General features: G+C 45.1%; 1 protein-coding gene across 1 annotated transcript in view; it reads right to left on the bottom strand.

Annotated features, from left to right (window-relative positions):
- PIK3C3 (phosphatidylinositol 3-kinase catalytic subunit type 3) overlaps nt 1-22,490 on the bottom strand; it is a 156,227-nt gene that overhangs the window by 11,546 nt on the left and 122,191 nt on the right. The window contains exon 24 of the mRNA XM_054987532.1: nt 3,524-3,649. Coding sequence (XP_054843507.1) covers nt 3,524-3,649 — 126 coding nt within the window. The remainder of the gene's footprint in view (nt 1-3,523; nt 3,650-22,490) is intronic.

Genomic DNA, 22,490 nt, shown 5'->3' with positions numbered 1-22,490 from the left:
GTCAGCTGTTAGAGAAAGTACTGCATTTTGTTGGCTTCATATGTCAGGAATTAAAGGTGCAATTATTTTTGGCCCTATTTTTTTTTTTAAGATCTCTTAAAAAAAGAATCACTTGGAATTGTGAAATATACAGAGTTTGAAATGAACATTTTGGAAAAGGACTACAGAAGTTTCTGGATTTTGACATGGTCACCATGGGGTATGTTGATTTAGGCCAAACAACAAAGTTATCCTAAACTCTTTATAAGAAACATGAAGCAAAACTTTGGTAAACAGATTGAGGCTCTGTTGTTTGCCAAATTTATCACATTTTGTAAACAGTTTGGAGCGGGCGTTTAGTTGTTCTGAAGCATGGTGTATATATCCAATGTTGTTATTGTTGTTGTTGTTATTATATACTCCCTAGCAACTATGAATGGGATATTCTTCTGAACAAGGTGGACTGTTTTGGGTTTATTTCTTTTTTTGGGAACAAGCCCAAATCCCCTTATGTACTGACAAGGCTCCAATCGAGACACCGTCCGAAGGCTAAATTTCAAATGCGTAGTCATCGAACAGAACATGCTTGCAGTTTTAAAACTGCTGGCAAAAGGAGGAAGGGAGAGGTTATGAATGAATGAGCCTGATTGAAAAAAGCAAAAATGGATGGCCAAGATCAGATCTGTAAACTCTGATTTATTAGCCCAACCTGGAAAACACATTAACAGGCTGCAGGGGAAAGAGTGCTGAGAAATGAGGTCCTATCACAGAGGTGTCCAAAAGAAACTAGTGCTGTGGCCCCACGGGGAAGCCAAAGAGAGAAGAAAAAAGGCTTTACACCTGGCCATCCATTCCACACTTTCTCAATTGGGATCCAATTCACCATCTCCGGGTGCTGACATATCTTTTTTTCAAGAGGGCAGTATTACCAATATCCTTGTGAGTGGCATGATCACTGGAAATGCATGTTAAGAGTCAAGATACTTCTGCAACCAGATGCAGGGGACAAAGAAAGGGCTTTTGTCTTCATGCCCCGTTTGTGGGATTTCCTGGAAGTATCTGGTTGGTCACTCACCTCTGGATACCTACTGATAGGCAAATATCCCCATGTTTGACCCAAAGCTGCATGTTTTCACAAACATCCTTGAACATTCAAGACATGCTTAAGAGGCTTTAAAGGGGATGTTCGCTAAATGAAAGCTTACGTGGGCGCACTCACACACACAGGCACACACAACTTCCTTCCATCCTCCCTCCCTCCTTCTTGTGTGTGTGTTATGTGCTGTCAAATCACTTCCAACTTAAGGCAACCTTATAAATGAACAACCTCCAAAACGTCCCATCTTTAACAGCGTTGCTCAAATCTTGCAAACTGGAGGATGTGGCTTCTTTTATTGAGTCAAGCCATCTCATTTTGGGTCTTCTTCCTCTTTTCCTATTGTCTTCCACATTTCCTAGCATTATTGCCTCTCCCAGAGAGTCTTGTCTTCTCATGATTTAACCAAAGTACAATAACCGCAGTTTTATCAAGACTGATAAAAGTCTGTCTGTAGCAGCAGAAAAGAGCAGGAGTCCAGAAGCACCTACAAGACTAACAAAATTCATGGTAGGTTGTGAGTTTTCTGAATATGGTGTCTGAAGAAGTGAGCTGTGGCTCACAAAAGCTCATACCCTACCACCAACTTTGTTAGCCTTACAGGTGCTTCCGGACTCTTGCTCTTTTCTACAGCCTCAGTTTTGTCATTTTAGCTTCTAAGGAGAATTCAGGCTAGATTTGATCTAGGACCCACTTATTTGTCTTTTTGGCCACCAATGGTATCTGTAAAACTCTCCTCCCATTAACCCCGCTCTTTACCAGTCACTCCTTTTCCTGAGACAAAACATGAATATACATGAAGCTGCCTTATTATACTGGATTGGATCACTGGTCCATCAAGCTCAGCACTGTCTACTCGGAATGGCAACAACTTCTCCAGAATCTTGGGGCAGAGGCATTTTACATCACTTACTACCTGGATCCTTTTAATTGGGGACGTTGGGGACTGAACCTGGAACCTTCTACATGCCAAACAGATGCTCTACAGCTGAGCTGTGCCCTCTCCCTTTCTGAAATGGGAGAAATAAACAACTATCCCTTCGAAAACCCCAGAACCACTGGAGAACTGCTCATCACAAGCAGGATGCTGATTTGAGCTGTCGCTTTTCTCAGCTTCAGGGATTAAACCAAAAGTCATGCTAGAGATGTTTGAGAAGAGTCATATGCAGGAAAGGTAGCCTGCCTTATGGGAGGGGCTGTGCCTCAGTGGAACAGCCTCTGCTTTGCATGCGGAAGATCCCAAGTTCAATCTCTGACACCTCCAGTTAAAAAGGAACCAGGTAGTAGATGATGTGAAAGACACCCGAGACCCAGGAGTGCCGTTGCCAGTCTGGGAGCCAAAGCACAAGAGATGAATTACACGTGTCTATGCGAGTGAATAGAATCATGTCTGTTCCTATCGACCCGTGTCCATCTTTCCTGAGGTGAGCATGGGTCCTGTAGCCCTAGTCCATGCACTTACGGGCTATATGTGTAACCACAGTGGTGAGTGCCTGAGGCAGCATCAGCAATTTGCCGCTGTAGAGCGGAGACTTTTGTCTGCTTCCACTGTCCAGGAAAAAAAGCGGGGGGGGGGAGAGGGAAAAAAGATGCTTGGCGGGAGGTCTGAAATGCAAAGGCGGAGGGGGGAAGAAGGTGCGCCTGGCGGAACCTTCTCTCTTAACATCATCAGTATAGCCTGTCTCCTGAACAGGAGAAAGGGGAAGGAAAGAAAGAGGGAAAGGGATGCTTGGCAAAGTGGAGGTGCATGATGGGATAGCATTCTGTGTCATGGAGGAATGCTGAAGAAACCCGTGCCAGCCTGAGCCAGAACGAACACGGGGTTGCGTGCAGTGTGGCCATGCCGTGTGAGTGGACAGGAGAGCAACAGGGAAACACGTGTAAGTGCATTCGCGTGCCATTCACGAGCCATTCGTCTCGTGTACTTCTGCTCTTGAGTAGACAATACAGACTTAGATGGACCAAGGTTCTGAGATTCGGTATAAGGCACATTCATTAGAAGCCTATCCTTCATTTCAAAAGCATCCCACTCAGTTCGTTACCCCCTCCTGTTCCAAAAGGGCTTGGTAGCAGCAGGAGTTTGGGAAGCCACTTTTGAGTCGAACCCAAATTCAGAGGTAACTTGAAAACGGTGCAAACTTTTTGAAAGTTTGGTTTTGTATGAACGTTCGGGATTGAAATCGGTCAGCGCTGCTGCTTCATGCTGGACTAAACGGACCCCTTAGTTTTGCTCCAGTAGGGTTCCTATGACGTTCTTTCTGTAGCTCCACTTTTTCTGCTGTAGACCAACAGGGGAGGGGTCTATTGCCCGGGATCGCTAAATGGAACCTCCAGATTTTGGAGGTTGCCTTTGTACGTTTCCTGTTCCTACTGGGCCGGCTGTGGGGGGGAAGCAGGATGCTGAACCAGACAGACCTTTGATCGGCAGGTCTGCACTTAAGCTCTTACCTGAGCAAACTTGTGAATCTGCTCCACCACAGCGGCAAAGAGCGCATGGACGCTTTCGTCGATCAGACTTTGCATATAATGCACAGCCTCTTCATCGGAGAGGTCCAAACGGAACTTGTCTTGCACCTAGGGAGAACAAAGGGGCAGGGACATCTTTATGATGGTAGACATCTCTCTCGGATACACACACACAGACACACACAAGGGATGATACCAGATTCACCATAAACAGCCAGTCTTACAATTTTTTTTTATTATTAAGAGTTTTATATAATGAAAAAAAGCATAAAAAGACAGATCAAGATGGGTAGCCAAGTTAGTCTGTATGTAGCAATAGAAAAGAGGAAGAGTCCAGTGGCACCTATAAGACTAACAAAATTTGTGGGAGGGCAGGAGCTTTTGTGAGTCACAGCAGGTATGTGAAGAAGGGAGCTGTGGCTCATAAAAGCTCCTGCCCTACCACAAATTTTGTTAGTCTTATAGGTGCTACTGGACTCTTGCTCTTTTCTACTGCATAAAAAGGCAGTTACGCAAAAACTAACCACATAAAAAAATCAGCTAACAAAAAAAAGAGATCATATAGACAGAAGGGGGAAAAAAGAAAAAGGAAAAACTATATAAACTAAAAGAAGGCTTCTGGTTTTCTCTGCGACAAATGTTAAGTATCATTTTTCAAAATTTCTCTTTATGTTGGAGATAAAGGGTCTCTTTTTTCGAATGTCCAAATTCCTTAGTCCATAAATCCACAAATTGTGAAATCATTTATTGTCTATTTCATGTAAAAAGTCTATGGCCATTTCCACACGGCTTACCTTATTCTGAAAAATAGTGAAATCTCGTGCGTAATCTCACGAGATTTCGCTATTTTGCAGAATAAGGTAAACCATGTGGAAACGGCCTATAAGGGGTTTCCGTTCAACAATAAACAAACTTATTGTCTTCTTTTTAATCAATGAAGGAAGTTTTGCCATCACTGCAAATTCCAACACCTTTATCAACCATTCCTCTATTGCAGGCAGTATTGGACTCTTCCAGTTTTGTGCATATAATAGTCTCGCTGCTATAATTATATATAAAAACAAAGTTCCATAACTGGGTCTTACAATGTTTGAAGTAGTCAGTCAGATATAAGCTGACCACCCAACCAGGCTGATTCGGGATGAACTGCCACAAACACCCGATGAGGTTTGATTTGGGTTTTTCCAAAACTGCACACTTGCAATTCAAGCGGATTAAATTCTATTCGAACTGATTGGGAGCCACTGGATTATACGTTTTGTGAGTGATTTGTTTTTTACCTGCTGAGTGGAGCAAGGATTGGTGGAGGGGGGAGTAGAACTCAATCAGGCTGTGAGAGAACATGGCATGTGCCAAAAAGCCAGTTGCGTGGTTAGAAGGAATGCAGTGAAAGCAAATGCCAAATGGGTCAACAAACAGTCAAACAAATCACTGAAAAAATCCCTGTTTACAACCAATGCACAGAACCTAAGCAAAAATGGCGTGTGTTTGAGCATCTGTCAAATGGCGCTTTTTGCAGCTAAAACTTTACTCCTCCTCCCTTTCTCGGCTGTGTTTTGATTATGTAGCACACCTCTTTTCAACACTAGCAGTGAAATCCTAAGCAGAGTTACTCCAGTCTAAACCCGCTGATTTAAATGGGTTTAGACTGCACTAGCTCTGCTTAGGATTTCAGTGTAAGCTTCAAACACAAGAACTCTGAATTCTACATGCAGCAACTAGCACAGTGCGACAATATTCACACAAGGTTGTGGCGGTTCCGGGGGCTTCCCTTAGATTTTTTTTTTAATGTCGATTTTTAATGTTATAAAAAAGGATTACTCACAGAACAATCAAACTTTAAAAAACAACAACACCACAAGCTGGAACTTAGATAGGTTTGCAACTAGTGTTAACTTTAGTAACCAAACATTTCTTTATTTATGGCCGATTCCACACGGCTTACCTGAAGCCGGGAGGTTGCAGAACATGCCGGAAAAAAATGTGGAAGATCGTTTTTTCTTGCGCGAGTTTTGCGGGACATCGCGCAAAACGCACGCGAGAAAATGCGATCTTCCGCGTTTTTTCCGGCATGTTCCGCAATGTTCCGCAACGTCCTGGCTTCAGGTGAGCCATGTGGAATCGTCCTATGTCATTTATAGTCCACCTTTCTCACTGAGGCTCAAGGCAGATTACACAGTGTGAGATTAGTACAGTTAATTTCAAGGACATTTCCATAAACAACGCCGTAGGGTAAATAAACACAATTTTACAAAGACATAGCATTAGCAAGGATCCAATACAGAGCTGATGAAATGCTGAAACAGAACATAAGCAATTTTAGGACTGATATTAGGCAACATGAAGCACAGGCGGCTCATAGGAGCATATATTTAATGCAACAGATAGTACGTAAAGCAACATAGTGGTGAAGTCTACGGTCCCCAACTCATTAGTGAAGTATCTGAGAGCCAAGCTACAAGTGACACCTGACAAAGGTTGGATACTTGTCAGCTTCCCTCAAGTTTTGAAGGGAAATGTAGGCATCCTGGTCTTGCAGCTTGGCTCTCCATTTAATTGAAGTTTACAGGGTAGCAGTCTATGGGAGGGAGAACATGCGGTTGGGAGGGGAGTGCAGGTGTCAGGCTCTCGCCGGATGCCCCCCTTCCCCTCCGCTGTGTGTGTGTGTGTGTGGGGGGAGGTTTCTGTAAACTTCAATTGATTGGGTTGTTTGGGGCTCACAACATTCCACACCTCATTGCCCTCAGAGACAGTTGGAACACAGAGGTCATTTGCATATGAAGCCTGATTGGTCCTCACACACACACCCCATTCTAAACAGTCTGCAGCTGTTACTGGAAATCATCGAATGTGTCCTGAGGTAAAACACAAACCAAAAAATGTTACACACCCATAAGTATTATAACAGGGTTTAAAGTAGTTAAATACCATAGCAAAGCACGGGCATCTAGCTAGTATAAAATAGAAAGATATAAAGGGCAGACAGATGGTAGATGGATGTCCTACTTCTGCTCTGGTCAGGACTGCCAGATAAGGGAAGAAAGGCTGGAAGGAGCTGTGCTCAGGACCCGGACAAAGGGGAAGCAGAGGATGAGGAGAGCTGTGCCCCGCTTAGCAGTGGATATGTCCGGGCTAGAGCATGAGCAAGCCCTACGGTGTGTGTTGGCCCGACAAAGGACAGACTCCAACTAAGAAGCCTTGCAGAACTTGATGATTCCATCCAAGGGTGAAATCCTTAGCAGAAATCAATGGGCTTAGACTGGAGTAACACCGTTTAGGATTGAGCTACAAGAGTGATCTGAGATGACGACAAGACTCAGAGCTGTCTTGCCTCCTCCTGAGTAGGGGTATCCTGGGCTGATGGGCGTGCAGTGCACCCTATCTCTAGGCAGCTACTTGGATCATCACATTCTTTGATGCTGAAGTCCTGGTGCAGGTCAGGTTCTTGCAGCAGATGGTCCAATGGGGAGAGAGGCTGTTGCCTCTTGCGTTCTACCTCTACCAGCTCCCTAGATTGTGTCTACTGATGTTGAGTGGCTTGAGGTTACCCTCTGGGGATCCTGAGATATTGAAGCCCTGTGAGTGGCACTCTAACACAGCCTTGGGGCATTCCTGTTAATGGAATGCGTTTACGGGTATATGGACGGTAAGATTCGAAATGCTGAACCAATAAAGGGAAGGAAAAGACGGGACAATGAACAGAATTGACAATGTATAGAAAAGAAGTAACTCCTAGGCAGGCTAACAAGGCAGGCTAACAATAGGTGGGTGTGATCAATTGTAGTGGTAGATTCCACTGAAGATCAGGCATACCGGGCTAAGCATAAATTTGCAGCATGTTGAGAAGAGACAAGCCTTTGAGAACCACAAGATTAGAATTTCATTGTTGGAAAAGGATTGCTGGTACGTCTCGTAGAATCCTAGGGCTGGAAGGGACTTCTAGGGTCATCTAGTCCAACCCCCTGCACAATGCAGGAAATTCACAAATCTCTCCCCCCCCACACACACACAGTGACCATTACTCCATATCCAGAAGATGGCAAAACTCCATCAGGATCCCCAGCCAAACTGTCCTGGGGAAAATTGCCACCTGACCCCAAAGTGGCGACTGGCCTTACCCTGGGCATGAAAGAAGGGGTCACGAGAACTAAGCACTGGTGTAACTAATGAGCACCGTTTCATCTCCAGTCTGTTCCAGGAATCGGCCTAACTGCATGTCCTTTTCAGTAACTGTCCAGCTACTGCATACCAGCCGTGATTAGATAAAAGGTAGCAGAGTGTACTATGCTGGTATTGTTCAAAGCAAGATGTATGCCTTGTGTGTGATCCACAAAAGCTTTTAGGCTGTAACCAGTCATAAGCTTCATCACATGATGTTTTAGCCAATGATAGCAAATTATTCATCTATATAGTCAAAATGTATCTGCAGCTGGTTAGAACTTACCAGGCATTCTTGTAAATTCTCCCGCAATTGTAATTTAACAAACCAACGTTTTCAGCCTGCTAAACAGAGAATGGAGGAGGGAGAGCAGCATGGTTATCCTCCAATCTTGGCAGCTCTCAGAAGCTAAACAGGGTCAGTACTTGGATGGGAGACCACCAAGGAAGCGTCTGCAGGGGAAGGTCATGGCAGACCACCTCTTCTTCTCACAAGCCCCTTGTTGGGATAGCTATACGTCGGTTGCAGCTTGACGGCACATATGCACGCAAACAGAGAGTGGACTCATTTTTAGCACAACAGACACCGGAGGCAATACACAGTTGGACTGCAGAACCCAGAAAAGAACAGATGACAACAGCAGCCCCAATCCTGGGACAGGAGGGGAGACGTAGGGCCAAGCTACACATGACGAAAGACACTTGCCTGGCAAGTGGATTGAGTGGAGGGCAAGTGAACAGGGAGGAATACACTTGCCATTCAAGTGTCATTTGTCACTTGTAGCTTGGCCCGTAGATTGAGTCCAGATTACATTTTTCACCTGTGAATTTGAAAACTTACTCTCTGAAATCTTGGTCTCTAAGATGCCACTGGACTCGAAACCTGCTGTTCTACTGCAGACCAACACCCACCGAAACGTACAACCCGTGTCATATTTCTTCCTTTGATTGCTGGGTTATTGAAACACCACGACAAGTGTCAGCACAGAAGCGAGATGTCCAAAGTCCCCAAAGTCAAGGGAAATGGATGTGAAGCCTTCTAAGCTTTCCTTTTTCTGTCAAGTAATGCTGTGCCTGTTTTGTAGGAAGAACGGAAGTATCAATCAAAGATTCTGTGTCTAATTCCAAAGGTGTTGCTTAACAGTTAGTGGTTTACAAAATCTGACCAAGGACAAGGAAGGGTCCCTGCACAGTAGGATCAAGTTTTTTCCTTCTTCTAAGAAATCATAAGGGCAGGTGCGAGAGCAAAAAAAAGGCCTGCTAATCCAGTCCCGTCCTGTGTGGTAAAGAGCATTCGTTTGCCAGCTCTCTATAGGTTAACCTATATAATCCAGGCCAGAGCGAGTCAAAAGCAGAGAGGATGAACCAAAGAAAAAGTGCTTAACAAGAGAAAGGGCAGTGGAAGCCTGTGCGAGAGCCCCCGCTAGATGAAAGCCATTCTGGTGTTGCAAGAACTGCAGGGAGTGTAAAAATATATGCAGGTTACACAGCCCAGCCAGTACCGCTTTACAGAAAGCCGATGATTGAGAATGGCAACGGACACACTCACCTTGTGTGTTTTTCTGATTTTCTATGATATTGATTATCACTGGCAAAAATACAGAAGAGAGCAACCAAGATGATTAAGAGGTTGGAGCACAGTTTCAGAGATGGCTAAGAGGGACATGACAGAGGTTAATAAAATTAAGGACGAGGTAGAGAAGGCGGACAGAGAGAACTTTGTCTCGCTCTCCCAAGAGACTAGAACTTGAGGGCATCCGATGCAGCCGATGGACAGATTAAAAAACTGCTTTACACAATGAGTGAATAAAATGCACCGCCAAAAGATATAACGATGGCCACAAGTACAGATGATTTTAAAAGGGGATTAGACAGATTCATGGAGAACAGGTCTGTCAGTGGCTACTAACGGTAATGACTATAGGAAATCTCTGAGTACTAGAGCCAGGTATTCACCTGTTATCACTAAGGTTACCAGAAGGATGTCTAGATTTGGTTCCAGCTGAGAATCCCTTGCCTTTGATTCCCGAATGCTGCTTGGGAAACCAACGTTGGCCGGAAAGTGGGATAACAACACACCAACAACCAATCATAGTTTAAGATCAATCAGCAGTTGCTATAAAAAGCAGAGTCAAAACCTTGCTGAACTCTTGCAGTTGCAATTTAAACAAGAGGGCACTGAAAGCCTGTGCGGGGAAGAAAAAAAAAGCAAACTCAGAGCAATGTAAAATATTCCTTGACGCATGAACACTGTGCCTTGTTAACGGCCATCACAACATCTCAAAACAAAATCTACACAGAAGGGCCACTCACAGGAAATATAGAGGTCTATTCATGGAACTCTTCAGATACGAAAAAACCCAAAAAAGTCCCTAAAAGGGCCTGATGAGGACTAAATATGCCCCAGAAAGGAAGAATGTTGAGAGCAGCAGAGAACTGATTGTAAGTGGAGGAGAAAGACCAGTTTGCTCAAGAGCTTAAAGTTTAGATAATCACAGAGTGGGAGCGTTTTTGTTCCCAGACTATCCCCCCTGCACACACACACTAGTTTGATATCCAAGCTTGCTTTTCTCAAATACTTATGGACATATGGCCCTGATCTGGCTAACCCAGGCAAGCACGATCTTGTCAGATCTCAGAAACTAAGCAGGGTTAGCCCTGGTTAGTAATTGTATGGGAAAACTCCAACAAAGACCAGGGTTTTACAGGCAGGCAGTGGCAAACCACCTCTGCCTCTACAACCCTGCCTCTACAACCCTGGTCTTCGTTGGAGTTTCCCCATACAATTACTAACCAAGGCTAACCCTGCTTAGTTTCTTTCCCTGAAGACCCCATTCCCTGAAGACCCCATTGTGTGTATGTGGTGCCCTCAAGTCATAGCTGACTTATGGCGACCCCTGGAGGGGTTTTTATGGCAAGAGACTATCAGAGGTGGTTTGCCGTTGCCTGCCTCTGCAACCCTGGTCTTCGCTGGAGGTCTCCCATCCAGTTACTAACCAAGGCTGACCCTGCTTAGCTTCTGAGATCTAATGAGATCAGACTCACCAGTGCTATCTAGGTCAGAGTGAAAACCCCATTAGGGGTTGCCATAAGTCAGCTATGACTTGAGGGTACTCTTCACCACATGGGTGTATGAGATCTGCGAGAAGGACAGTGCTAAGGGTGGGGGAACCTATTTCGCTCCAAGTTTTTGAGTTTTTTATAAAACTACTGTCTCTAAAGTAAACAAAAACAAATATTAAAAGAAGTGGACACCCCTCCCCTTTAGACTCAGTTCTGAATTCTTGATTCTATTTTTAAATTTCTATTAAAGCCAATCTTGGTTGGTGCAGATTATTAATATCTACCCTGCAAACTGTATCTGAGATGGAAAAAGATAAGAAAGAAATTGAGATGTAATTTCTGCTCTGCTTCGACAGAAGCCCTTACAATGAGCTTTTCTGCTGCATCTAATTAAATATAGATTTTAGACCATTCATAAGTGGAAAAATAACTGGCATGAGAATGAGAGTTTTGTGCAGGCGCTTCTTCCAATATTGTTCCTACAATTAAGAGAGAAACAAATAAATGGCTACGCAACGTCTTTTGTTATAGAAAACGTACACACACTTTTTAATTAAACTCCCAGCTTATTTTCCTTTAACTACAGCTATTGAGCATGAAGAAATTCAAGAAGAATTCATGCTCTTAGATTAGCGTTCTCTAAACTTCTGATACCTGGAACATTGTCCCCTCCCCGCTGTATTAAACTGAAGCCTTCACCCCCACCCCCCGAATCAAAAAGGTACACATCTATTTTCTTCAACAGCTTTCAAAGTGCCAAATATGCTTCCTCCTGCTTTCCACAGAAAACGGTACAAGAGTAACGAACAACAGAATCTCTGCTTCTTGTGCCCCCCCACCAAGTAGAGTATGGGTAATAAATACAGGGCCTTTTTAGCTGTGGCCTCTTGTTTGCAGAAAGCCTTCCCTGGAGCTCCCTATTAGAGATGGGCACGAACCTAAATATGAACCAAAAAACCCCACGAACCAGCCTGGTTCACGAACCAGGGTTCATGGAAACTCGTTTCCGCGAACTTTCACGAACTGGACTACTGGTTCGGCTGCCATTTGAGGGGCAGAAAGGGCGTTTCTGGCTTTCTCCTCTGCTGTGCTGGCCTGCAGGGCAGCGAAGGAGGCCTCCATCACCCCAGCATCAGAGGGAAGGTAAGTGGGGGGCTGGGGATGGGGGGGTGAGGGGCTAGGGCTGGGGGGTTGGGGGTGGGCGCTGGGGTTTGGGGAGTTTAAAGGGCCCTGCTGCTTGCAAGCGGAAGGTCCCTTTAAACTATCAGCTGGCAGGTGGCGGGGGGGATTCCCCCGCCTGCCAGCTGATAGTTTAAAGGGTCCTGTCCCTTGTAAGTGGCAGGAAATGGCCCTTTAAATGATTAAATGCCCCTTTCCATGCTAGAAAGGGGCATTTAAACCCCACGAACCACAAACTGGTTCGTAACTGGGCCAGTTTCATGCCAGTTCATGGATCGTGGTTCGTGGAAACTCCATGAACCACAAACCCCATGGTTCATTTTTTTAATGGTTCATGCCCATGTCTACTCCCTACCCCCTGTGAAATCTATCTGTTTTTCTGGCTGCAGGTGATGATTTTTTTGAGCATTGCAGTTGTATCCCATGTGCATATTTCCTCGGTTTGCTGCACCAGTTGCTTTTGCAAGTTTCTGGTCCTCGTTGGTTTGATCTGTTGCTGCATCAACCTGTTTTAGAACTTCTTTTTATCATTACCTTCTCTGATTAATTTTAACACTGCTTTTTAAAAATTGGGCTTTGTTACATGTATAGTTGCATTGCGTTTCCTTGTTGGCTTGCAAACCGTTTTGTGAGCATTTGCTGAGAGTGCAGCACCTTGCATCCAAATCAATTAAGAAAAAGAACCAGAGGCAGACTAGTTAATAGCACTGTCTCCTGGTTTCCCAACCTCCTCATTGTCCAAGCTAGTTTAGGCGGGTAGCCGTGTCGGTCTGAGGCAGAACAGCTCCCACGGGAGCTGTGACTCTCAAAAGCTTACACTCCAAAAATCTTGTTGGTCCCTAAGGTGCCACTGGACTCAAATCCTATTGTCAAAGCTACTCAGAGTTCAATTTGTACTTTCTGTACTATGATATTACTGGGACATTACTCCACAATTCTCTGCCAAGAAATCCTGTAGCACCCTTACTGTTCCCCAGAGAACCATGCTATTTGTCATATTTATAGGCTACACAGTGTACATCAGTACTATCAGCAAGAGGTCCAATGACCAATGCAATAGGAATAGGATTGCAGAAATCTGAAACAGAGCATAAGGATTAACATGCAATGTTAATGAAGAAATTACACAGCAGCGGCAACCGACACTGCGTTCTATACACAGCAGTACAGTACACAGTTCCTATGGGTTTTCTGAACCATTTTATTAGATCGTATCCTTTTTACTGGTCAGATCAATATTTTGCAGGGACTTTCCACTCCAGTGATACCACGGTCAAGCCCACCTATAATAACAATTAATTGTATTCTGGTGGTCCTAATACAAGCACTGGTTTCTTACGTGTTTGCTATAGGCAGTTCACAATTGCTTAGTAACTTTGAGAAACTGTATTTAGTTACATTAAGTATTGAAAGCAAGAGTTCAGAGCTTTATCTCAGAAGATAACGGTATAATAGCATTGTCTGTTTTCCAGATACATTCGGCCAGAAAGGAACGCTTAAAAGGTAACATACTCATGACAATGGCTTATTCTGTAGCTTCACACATGCGCAAATGTGATATGAGCTGACTTTGCACTACAGAAGTGACATGCGTACTGAAATTTCTGAGACAATGGGCCAAGCTACACATGACGAATGACACTTGAACGGCAAGCGTATTTCTCCCTGTTCACTTGCCCTCCACTCAATCCACTTGCCGTTCAAGTGTCATTCATCATGTGTAGCTTGGCCCATAGACTATGAACCAATCATATTGTAATTAAGTACACTGATATTGTGATGTCAATAAAACACTATAAAAATCTGATGCTCAAGGGTGGAGCCAGAGGGAAACAACTTTGGGGGGGGGCTTCTAATGCCTGGTTTCCCTCCTGCTGTTGCAACAACAAAATAAATCTAACCCTCTTCTTACTCCTGGCCTCTGGTGTCTTATTGGGTGGGGCACTGGAGGAGAGCCTTTTTCAGGCATAACCCCAGGGATGGTGGAACAGCTGATCCCAGCCTCTTCCCCAGTTCTCAATTTATGAATTTTGGCCTTTGGATGAGGGCCGCCAATCCACTGAAGGACACCGTTTTGCCAACGTTTCAAAAGGATGGATCCAAAAACGGTGCAAGCACTGACTGAGAGTAACTGCAAACATAGGCGCTGTTTTATTTATTTATTACAATATTTATACTCTGCCCTTCCTTTTATCCCTTCCCTCCTTGGAGGAACAGGAAAGGCTGTGGCTCAGAGGCAGAGCATTTTCTTGCTATGTAGAAGGTCTAGGATTGCCAGATCCTCCAACAACCCCCTCCCCTCCGGCGGGAGATTGGAGGCCCGGCACCAACCTTTTACTTTTCCCAGTTGCTCGCATACTGCGTGTGCTCCTGGCTTGTGCAATGACATCACTTCTGGGAAATGACATCATTGCATGGGTCACAGTCTGCCCTGGAGCACTCCCGTGCTCCCCAGGGGGCTGAATAGGGCTGAATCAGCCCGAATTGGGAACGTAGCGTGCCAGTCGGGGGCACACCCCGGCAGGCACATCCCCCTCCTACACCAGCCAGGTAAGCGGGGGCAGGGATGGTGGTGGAGGGTGGAAGTCAGGGATCTCCCACCCCCGGTGGGGGACTGGCATCCCTAAGAAGGTCCCAGGCTCAATCCCCATCATCTCTGGCTAAAAGGATCAGGTAGCAAGTAAAAGATCTCTTGAGAGCTGCTACCAGTCAGCATAGACAATACTGACTTTGATGGATCAAGAGTCTGATTCACTATAAGGCAGATTCATGTGCTGCTGCGCTCGAAGTCACTTACAATACTGACAATATTTGCATGCTCATAAATTGGCTCCCAGTGGAATTCCAAATCAGATTTGAGGTTTTAGTTTTAGCCTTTAAGGCCCTTAGCGGACTGGGACCAACACACCCGCGGGACCACCTCTCATCATACGCTCCCCGGAGGGTGCTCCATTCAGCAGACAAACTTCTCCTGGTGATCCCTGGCCCCAAGGAGGTTCGCCTTGCCTCGACCAGAGCCAGGGCTTTTCCAGCACTGGCACCAACCTGGTGGAACTCTCTAGCTGTGGAAAATCGGGCCAGCGGGTCCTGCTATCGTTCCACCGGGCCTGAAAGACAGAGATGTTCCGCCAGGCTTATGTTGGTTGAGGCAGGCAGATTATGCAAACTAGCCTCCTATGGCAGGTGGGCCACATCCTCACCAGTTCTGTAGCCTGTTTGATAGTTGGCCACCCCCATCTCATGGGTTTTTGTGATTGAGTTGGGCTATGAGCACCGTATCAAGGATGCTGTTTTAATGGAACTGTGATATTGTCAGTTTTATTTTGTTTTATTACTGTGGTTTTATTGCTTTATGTATTTCTGCTGTTGTTATCCTCTCTGAGCCTGCTTGCGGGGAGAGCAGACTATAAATTCAATAAAATAATAAATAAATAATATTCCCTAGGTAGGAAACTGGAATGGCTAGGGTTGAGGGCAGGCAGTCGAGCCATGGGCAAACAAGAAGTGAAGCCCAATAAGCCATCATGAGGTCCGAGTCGAGAGGTGTGGTTAAGAGACAAAAGCAACAGCGGTTCCAGAGCCAGGAAATAAAGGTAAGACCAAGTAGAAGACTGGGTTCAAACAAGTAGTTTTGTGTAGTGGTTAAGAGCAGTAGGACTCTAATCTGGAGAGCCAGGTTTGATTCCTCACTCCTCTGCTTGAAACCAGCTGGATGACCTTGGGCCAGTCACAGTTCTCTGGAGCTCTCTCAGCCCCACCCACCTCACAGGGTGTTTTGTTGTAGGGATAATAATGACATACTTTGCAAACTGCTCTGAGTGGACGTTAAGTTGTCCTGAAGGGCGGTATATAAATAGAATGTTGTTTATTATTGTTGTTGTTGTCATCATTATCATTTGCTGTATACTGAATTACTGAATAATAATTTGGAGCCAGTTTGGTGTAGTGGTTAAGAGCAGCAGGACTCTAATCTGGAGAGCCAGGTTTGATTCCCCACTCCTCCGCTTGAAGCCAGCTGGGTGACCTTGGGTTGGTCACAGCTCTTTCCGAGCTCTCTCAGCCTCACCCACCTCACAGGGGGATTGTTGTGGGATAATAACAACATACTTTGTAAATGGGCATTAAGTTGTCCTGAAGGGTGGTATATAAATCGAACGGTGTTGCTGTTGAAGGATTTTGACCAATCTGAGGAGCCAAGAGAGAGGCGGAGCTTATATAACCCAAGTCCTGCCTAGTCACCTGTCTCTGATGGACCTGATCAGGTAGCAGTTCTAAGGGCCAAGCTACACATGACGAATGACACTTGAACGGCAAGTGGATTGAGTGGAGGGCAAGTGAACAGGGAGAAATACACTTGCTGTTCAAGTGTCATTCGTCATGTGTAGCTTGGCCCTCAGAGAGGCTGTCTGGGAAGAGGAACATATTTCCCTCACAGTTTGGGCTTGCTAGTGGCTGTGGTGCCCCAGGGAGTAAGACACTGGGTCTGGCTCTCAAGGGCCTTCAACCACCTTAGAGAAAGTTCTTCCTTCAAAGTGCTCCCTAATTTAATCATTAACCAATGAGGATCTAGGAAACCTGGGTTCCAATCCCTACTCTCACATGAAACTTGCTGGGAAACCATGGGCTAGTCACCTAATCTACCTCACAGGGTGGTTGTGAAGATCTATGGGGAAAGGGGAACTATGCATGCCATTCTCAGCTAAGAAAGGACAGGATAAAAATGTATTAGATAGACAGAATCCATGCCTAACTAGCTTTTGAGATTAAGTTGCAAGACTGTTTTTTGGACTTAGCATTACTGCTAATGATGCTGACAGAGTTCACAATTTCACACAATTCCACACATCAAACAGTAGCGAGAGAGCTGCTTCCACATGGCCTCCTGCTACACCTCTCTGGTGATATTGAAATAGAAGAATCCAGGATGAATGATTCAATTCTGCTTCCTACAGAAGTCCAATGAGTGCAATGTTCACATGGGATGAAAGTTTGACATTTGCCACGTATGTGGACCAGGCGAGGAGATGGCTTCCGTATCACTGTGGAACACGTGGATCAGTCCTCGGATTGGGATCACATTCGTCTCCAAATTACAAAAGCCACACATACCACTTGCAACATGTTGATGAGAGGAAGAAACGTATCCCATTTTTTTCCTCGCTACAACAAGTGACTTCCCCCCCTCTCCAGGCTTTGTATGGGTTAGAAAACACTGTCACAGTGAAGCCAGATAGACTCCCGACATTGAGTTCCATCAGTGTCAGAGAAAACTACAGACTCCTTCAGCAACTAGGGAGAATCACAGATAAGGAACTTCCTTCTCAACCAGAAAAAAAGATTTCTGGCATTTTTTTAAAAAAATTCTCAGCACGAAACGAACCCTTGACCGAACACCTGCTATTTACCTCTTATCTATCTTAGAAGCATCTCTGAGCTCCCAAGGAATTATCGATCCTGCAACTCCTCCTGTCTTGACATTAAAAGTGTTTGGGGTGAAAATGGAAATGAATCGAATTAGGCAAAGAAACTGGCGAGAGGTTGACTTCTCTGCTCCACTAGTCTCTGGTGAATCTCATATAACCCATTTTGCACCAACAGTGCCAAATCCAGTTAAGTATCCAACCCATTCTAATTGGCTGTCTTATGATGTCTATCGCTTCTGCACTGCTTCTTCTTTCGGTTAAGCATAAGAACATAAGCAAAGCCATGTTGGATCAGGCCAGTGGCCCATCCAGTCCAACATTCTGTCACACACAGTGGCTAGAAATCCAGTGCCATCTAAAGGACTGTCAGTGAGGCCAGGACACCAGAAGCCCTCCCACTGCCTTCCTTCCAGCACCAAGACAACAGAGCACCACCTCCCCACAAAGAGAATACCATCTATCTCCTGTGGCTAATAGCCACTGATGGACCTCTGCTCCATATATTTGTCCAGTCCCCTCTTGAAGCTGGCAACGCTTGTAGCTGCCACCACCTCCTGTGGCAACGAATTCCATGTGTTTATCACCCTTTGTGTAAAGTAGTATTTTCTTCTATCTGTTCTAACCCGACTGCTCAATAATTTCATAGAGTGCCCACGAGTTCTTGTATTGTGAGAAAGGGAGTTTATCCTGTGATATGCCTTGAGTCTCAATGAGAAAAGTGGACTATAAGCAAAATAAAATAAAATAAATAAAATTCTGCATTCTTTTTAAGACCACAGCCCGCTATGCCCTAAAACATCTCTCCCCCACTTCACTGTTTTTATACCACTGGACTGATCCAACAGGGCTATTTATTTATTTACATTATTTATTGTCCATTTTTCTCATTGAGACTCAAGGCAAATTACAGAGGCCAATACAGAGTCCAATACAATCAAATTACAGAGGCCAATACAATCAACTGTTGGAGTATTCAATAAACAATACAATAGAGTATAGATTGCACACATTTGAAAACCAGCAAAAACCTGATACAGAGTTAAGCCAGTGTTGAAACAAAACATAAGCACTTTGAACATGACGAAATGAATGACAATAACAGGCAGTGCCCAGTAGCATAGTCTACAGTCACAATTCCTTTATCAGAACATCTCTTTAAATCAGGGGTCATTTCGTAGAAAAAGAGCTGGAGGAACTCATTAGCACAACTCATTAGCATATGCCATGCCCCTTGACATAGCCGGAAGCGTGTTATTAGCATAACTGATTTGCATATGCCACACCCCCTGACATCACCTATCATGGCTGTTTTGGACCCAATCCTGGCCATTCAGGGCCAAAATTAGGCCCAAAATGGCAAAAAGGGGCTGAAAATGGCCGAAAAGGGGCCCAAAATGGTCAGGATCGGGCCGCTGCTGACTGGGAGAGTGATCCACCACCCGTCAGAGGCCCGATCCGGGCTGTTTCGGCCCCAATACAGGCTGAAACGGGCCCCAAATGGCAGAGAGTCAGGTGGGCAGGGCCACCTGTCATGTGACCTCTTTGGGGACGATTCCCCCTCAAAATAAGCCCTGCTCTAAATCATTTCCTTACGCCCAGCTCTCCCTCCTAGGTAAAAAGCCCACTTGAATAATTTAGTTTTGCATAGTTTGAGGAAAGCCAGGAAAACGGAAGCTTTCTCGATCTCTTCAGGTAGGTTGTTTCATAAGCTGTGAAGGTCAGCTACAGAGGATACACAAATATGGGCAGCTGTGGATTATTCCCATTTGCACCGTGGCACCCTTTTGTGATGCACTGGTTGGTCCTGACACAAAAGGAAAGGGGACAGATGAGGGCATTAGCGAAGTTGTAACTTAATTCTTATATTTTTTTTAAAAAAGAAGAAGGCAGGATGTTCCCAAAACATCATCCAATGCACAGTGCTGTTGAGATGTGCAGCTATGCCAACAGTCTTCCCAGACTCCTCAAGAGAAATCCTCTTCGTTACCTGAGACTGGAAATCCTCCTTGTTCTGCTATTGGATCCTTTCCTGTGTTTCTCCTGATTTAGGAGTATCTCGTCCAGATCTCTACCCTAGACTGCAGGGGCATACTGCCTTAACTCTCTGGTTGTGGGGTGGGTTGAGGATCATTGCAACTGATCTGATACTACCAAGGAAAAGAGAAGACCCTCATCAAAGTTCCTCATCAAAGGCTCCTAAGTAAGCTCAGTAGCTATGGGATAAAGGGCCAAGTCCTCTTGTGGATCGAAAACTGGCTAATTAATAGGAAACAGAGAGTGAGTATAAACGGGCACTTCTCACAGTGGAGGGTGGTGAGCAGTGGGGTGCCACAGGGGTCGGTATTGGGTCCAATGCTTTTTAACTTGTTTATTAATGATTTGGAATTGGGATTAAGCAGTGAAGTGGCTAAATTTGCAGATGACACGAAATTGTTCAGGGTGGTGAAAGCCACAGAGGATTGTGAGGCACTCCAAAGGGATCTGTCGAGGCTAGAAGAGTGGGCATCCATGTGGCAAATGAGGTTCAATGTAGCCAAGTGCAAAGTAATGCACATTGGAACCAAAAATCCAAAATATAAATACAAGTTGATGGGGTCTGAACTGGCGGAGACTGACCAAGAGAGAGATCTTGGAGTCATGATAGATAACTCACTAAAAACGTCAGCACAGTGTGCGACTGCCATAAAAAAAGCTAATGCCATGCTAGGGGTTATTAGGAAAGGGATTGAAAACAAATCAGCCGGTATCATAATGCCTCTGTATAAATCGATGGTGAGGCCTCATTTGGAGTACTGTGTACAGTTCTGGTCGCCACACCTTAAAAAAGATATCATAGCACTGGAAAAAGTACAGAGAAGGGCAACTAAAATGATTAAAGGGTTGGAACACTTTCCCTATGAGGAAAGATTGAGGCGCTTGGGGCTCTTTAGCCTGGAGAAAAGACGACTGAGGGGAGACATGATAGAGGTTTACAAGATAATGCACGGGTTAGAGAAGGTAGAGAAAGATGTGTTTTTCTCCCTTTCTCACAATACAAGAACTCGTGGGCACTCTATGAAATTATTGAGCAGTCGGGTTAGAACAGATAGAAGAAAATACTACTTTACACAAAGGGTGATAAACACATGGAATTCGTTGCCACAGGAGGTGGTGGCAGCTACAAGCATTGCCAGCTTCAAGAGGGGACTGGACAAATATATGGAGCAGAGGTCCATCAGTGGCTATTAGCCACAGGAGATAGATGGTATTCTCTTTGTGGGGAGGTGGTGCTCTGTTGTCTTGGTGCTGGAAGGAAGGCAGTGGGAGGGCTTCTGGTGTCCTGGCCTCACTGACAGTCCTTTAGATGGCACTGGATTTCTAGCCACTGTGTGTGACAGAATGTTGGACTGGATGGGCCACTGGCCTGATCCAACATGGCTTTGCTTATGTTCTTATGTTCTTACCCTTCCTCTCCCAGAAGGAGAATGTCTACAGCATGCCTAGGTTTTGTTTTACACTGGCAGGGACATGGTTACACATCACTTTTGTCTATCAGAAAGGCACATTTGCATTACCTCTTCAAACCACTTGAAAACATATTTAGCTGTCGTCCTGTTTCAATAAAATGCGTGCTCAAAATTGCTTGTTAGAGTCTCCCTTGCTGCCTGGTTGGGGCGCCGACAGAATTGCAGTTGAGATTGTTGGAATAAATTCTGTATGTATGTGGGTGGAAGATTTCTCACCCACCCGCCTCCCACGGGGATATTAATACTAGGACAGAGGCAGACATCAATATGATGTTGCTTTATCCTGAGTCAGTCCTCCGTATCCCTCTGTAACAGAACTGTTTTTCACAAAAGAGAAACGGTAGTTAGAAGGCTGACCTCGGATCTGGGTTCAAGTTTCCACTGCCACTGGGTGAGCTTGAGTCAGTCGCGTTTTCTCTGCCTGCCATATCACTGCAAGATTGCTATGTGAATAAAATGAGAAGGGATTCATATACGGCTCCTGAGCTCCCAGGAGGAAGCAGTGGATCTCAAAATGATCGCTTTTTTAAAGAAACTGGAGAGAGCAGCGATTGCTCCTTGGCCCTTTTTCCTGTGAATTATGAATACTGCCCCAAGTTGCCAAGCTTCTCTAATATCATAGGAATCTTCTTAAACCAGCCAGCCCATTGCTCCACATAGCATAGGATCATCTGCTTTCACCGGCAGAAGATCTTTGGGCGCTCAAGCTGAAAAAGATCTGATTGTTGGGAAGCTCTACGTAGAGATTCGGGGATTTGTGCAACACATGAAGTTTTCCACAGAGCTACAGCCTTTCCCATTAAACTCCACTCCAGCAGCAGAGGGAAAGAAACTCACTGAAGAAATTAGATAGGGTGATCTTTATGCCGACGAAGTTACCAGCACAGCAAAAGCTAAATGTATTTCCTAGGGCCATCCAACCGATCCAGGGCAAGAATCTATGTCTTCCTGTTTTGCAGGCTAAACTTGCCCACGAGGCAATAACCTCTCCCAGAGGAACACTGGAGAAGAAAGCTCGGGCATACGTCCAGGATCAGCCTTTCTGGGGAGAAGGGCAACAGCGCTTGCATCAGCTCCTTGGGGCATGGCAGTATCAATATTTAATGACCCACGCGCTACGGATTCAGCGTTAAGCACAAAAACCGGAGAGGGTTCGCGCCGAGTCCACAGCTCGTATGACGAGCTGCCTTCGGCGCTCCCCCGCCTCGCCACCCCTGATATTTCATTCACACGGCTAATTGTAAGTCAATCACTCTGAAAGTTACCTGTTGCTACAGCAATCTGCCTCCAGCGAGGTTAATAGGCATTGCTGATTCTCGCTCTGATGAATGAACAGCTTAATAGAAATCTCATTGTTTTGCTTGTTGCAAAGCCGGTAGAGCAGCACTGGAGAAGGCAGCGGCCCCCACAATTTAAAACCCAGCTGGAAATGCAAAACAAAATGAAGGAAAACAACATCTCCAAATTTGGAAAAGCTACGCCCGATTTTGGAGCAAAATCCAAAACCTTCTCCCAGAACTGTAATTTGCTACATTTAAAACCCCGTGAGGCTATTTTTGATCTGCCAATTGAAAAGACAGGTTGCTATGCAGGGATAGATATGATCTCTCTGTAGCTTGT

The sequence above is a fragment of the Eublepharis macularius genome, chromosome 8 (genome assembly GCF_028583425.1).
Source record: "Eublepharis macularius isolate TG4126 chromosome 8, MPM_Emac_v1.0, whole genome shotgun sequence".
Classification (NCBI taxonomy): domain Eukaryota; kingdom Metazoa; phylum Chordata; class Lepidosauria; order Squamata; family Eublepharidae; genus Eublepharis; species Eublepharis macularius.
This window is presented reverse-complemented; position numbering and strand designations above follow the sequence as displayed.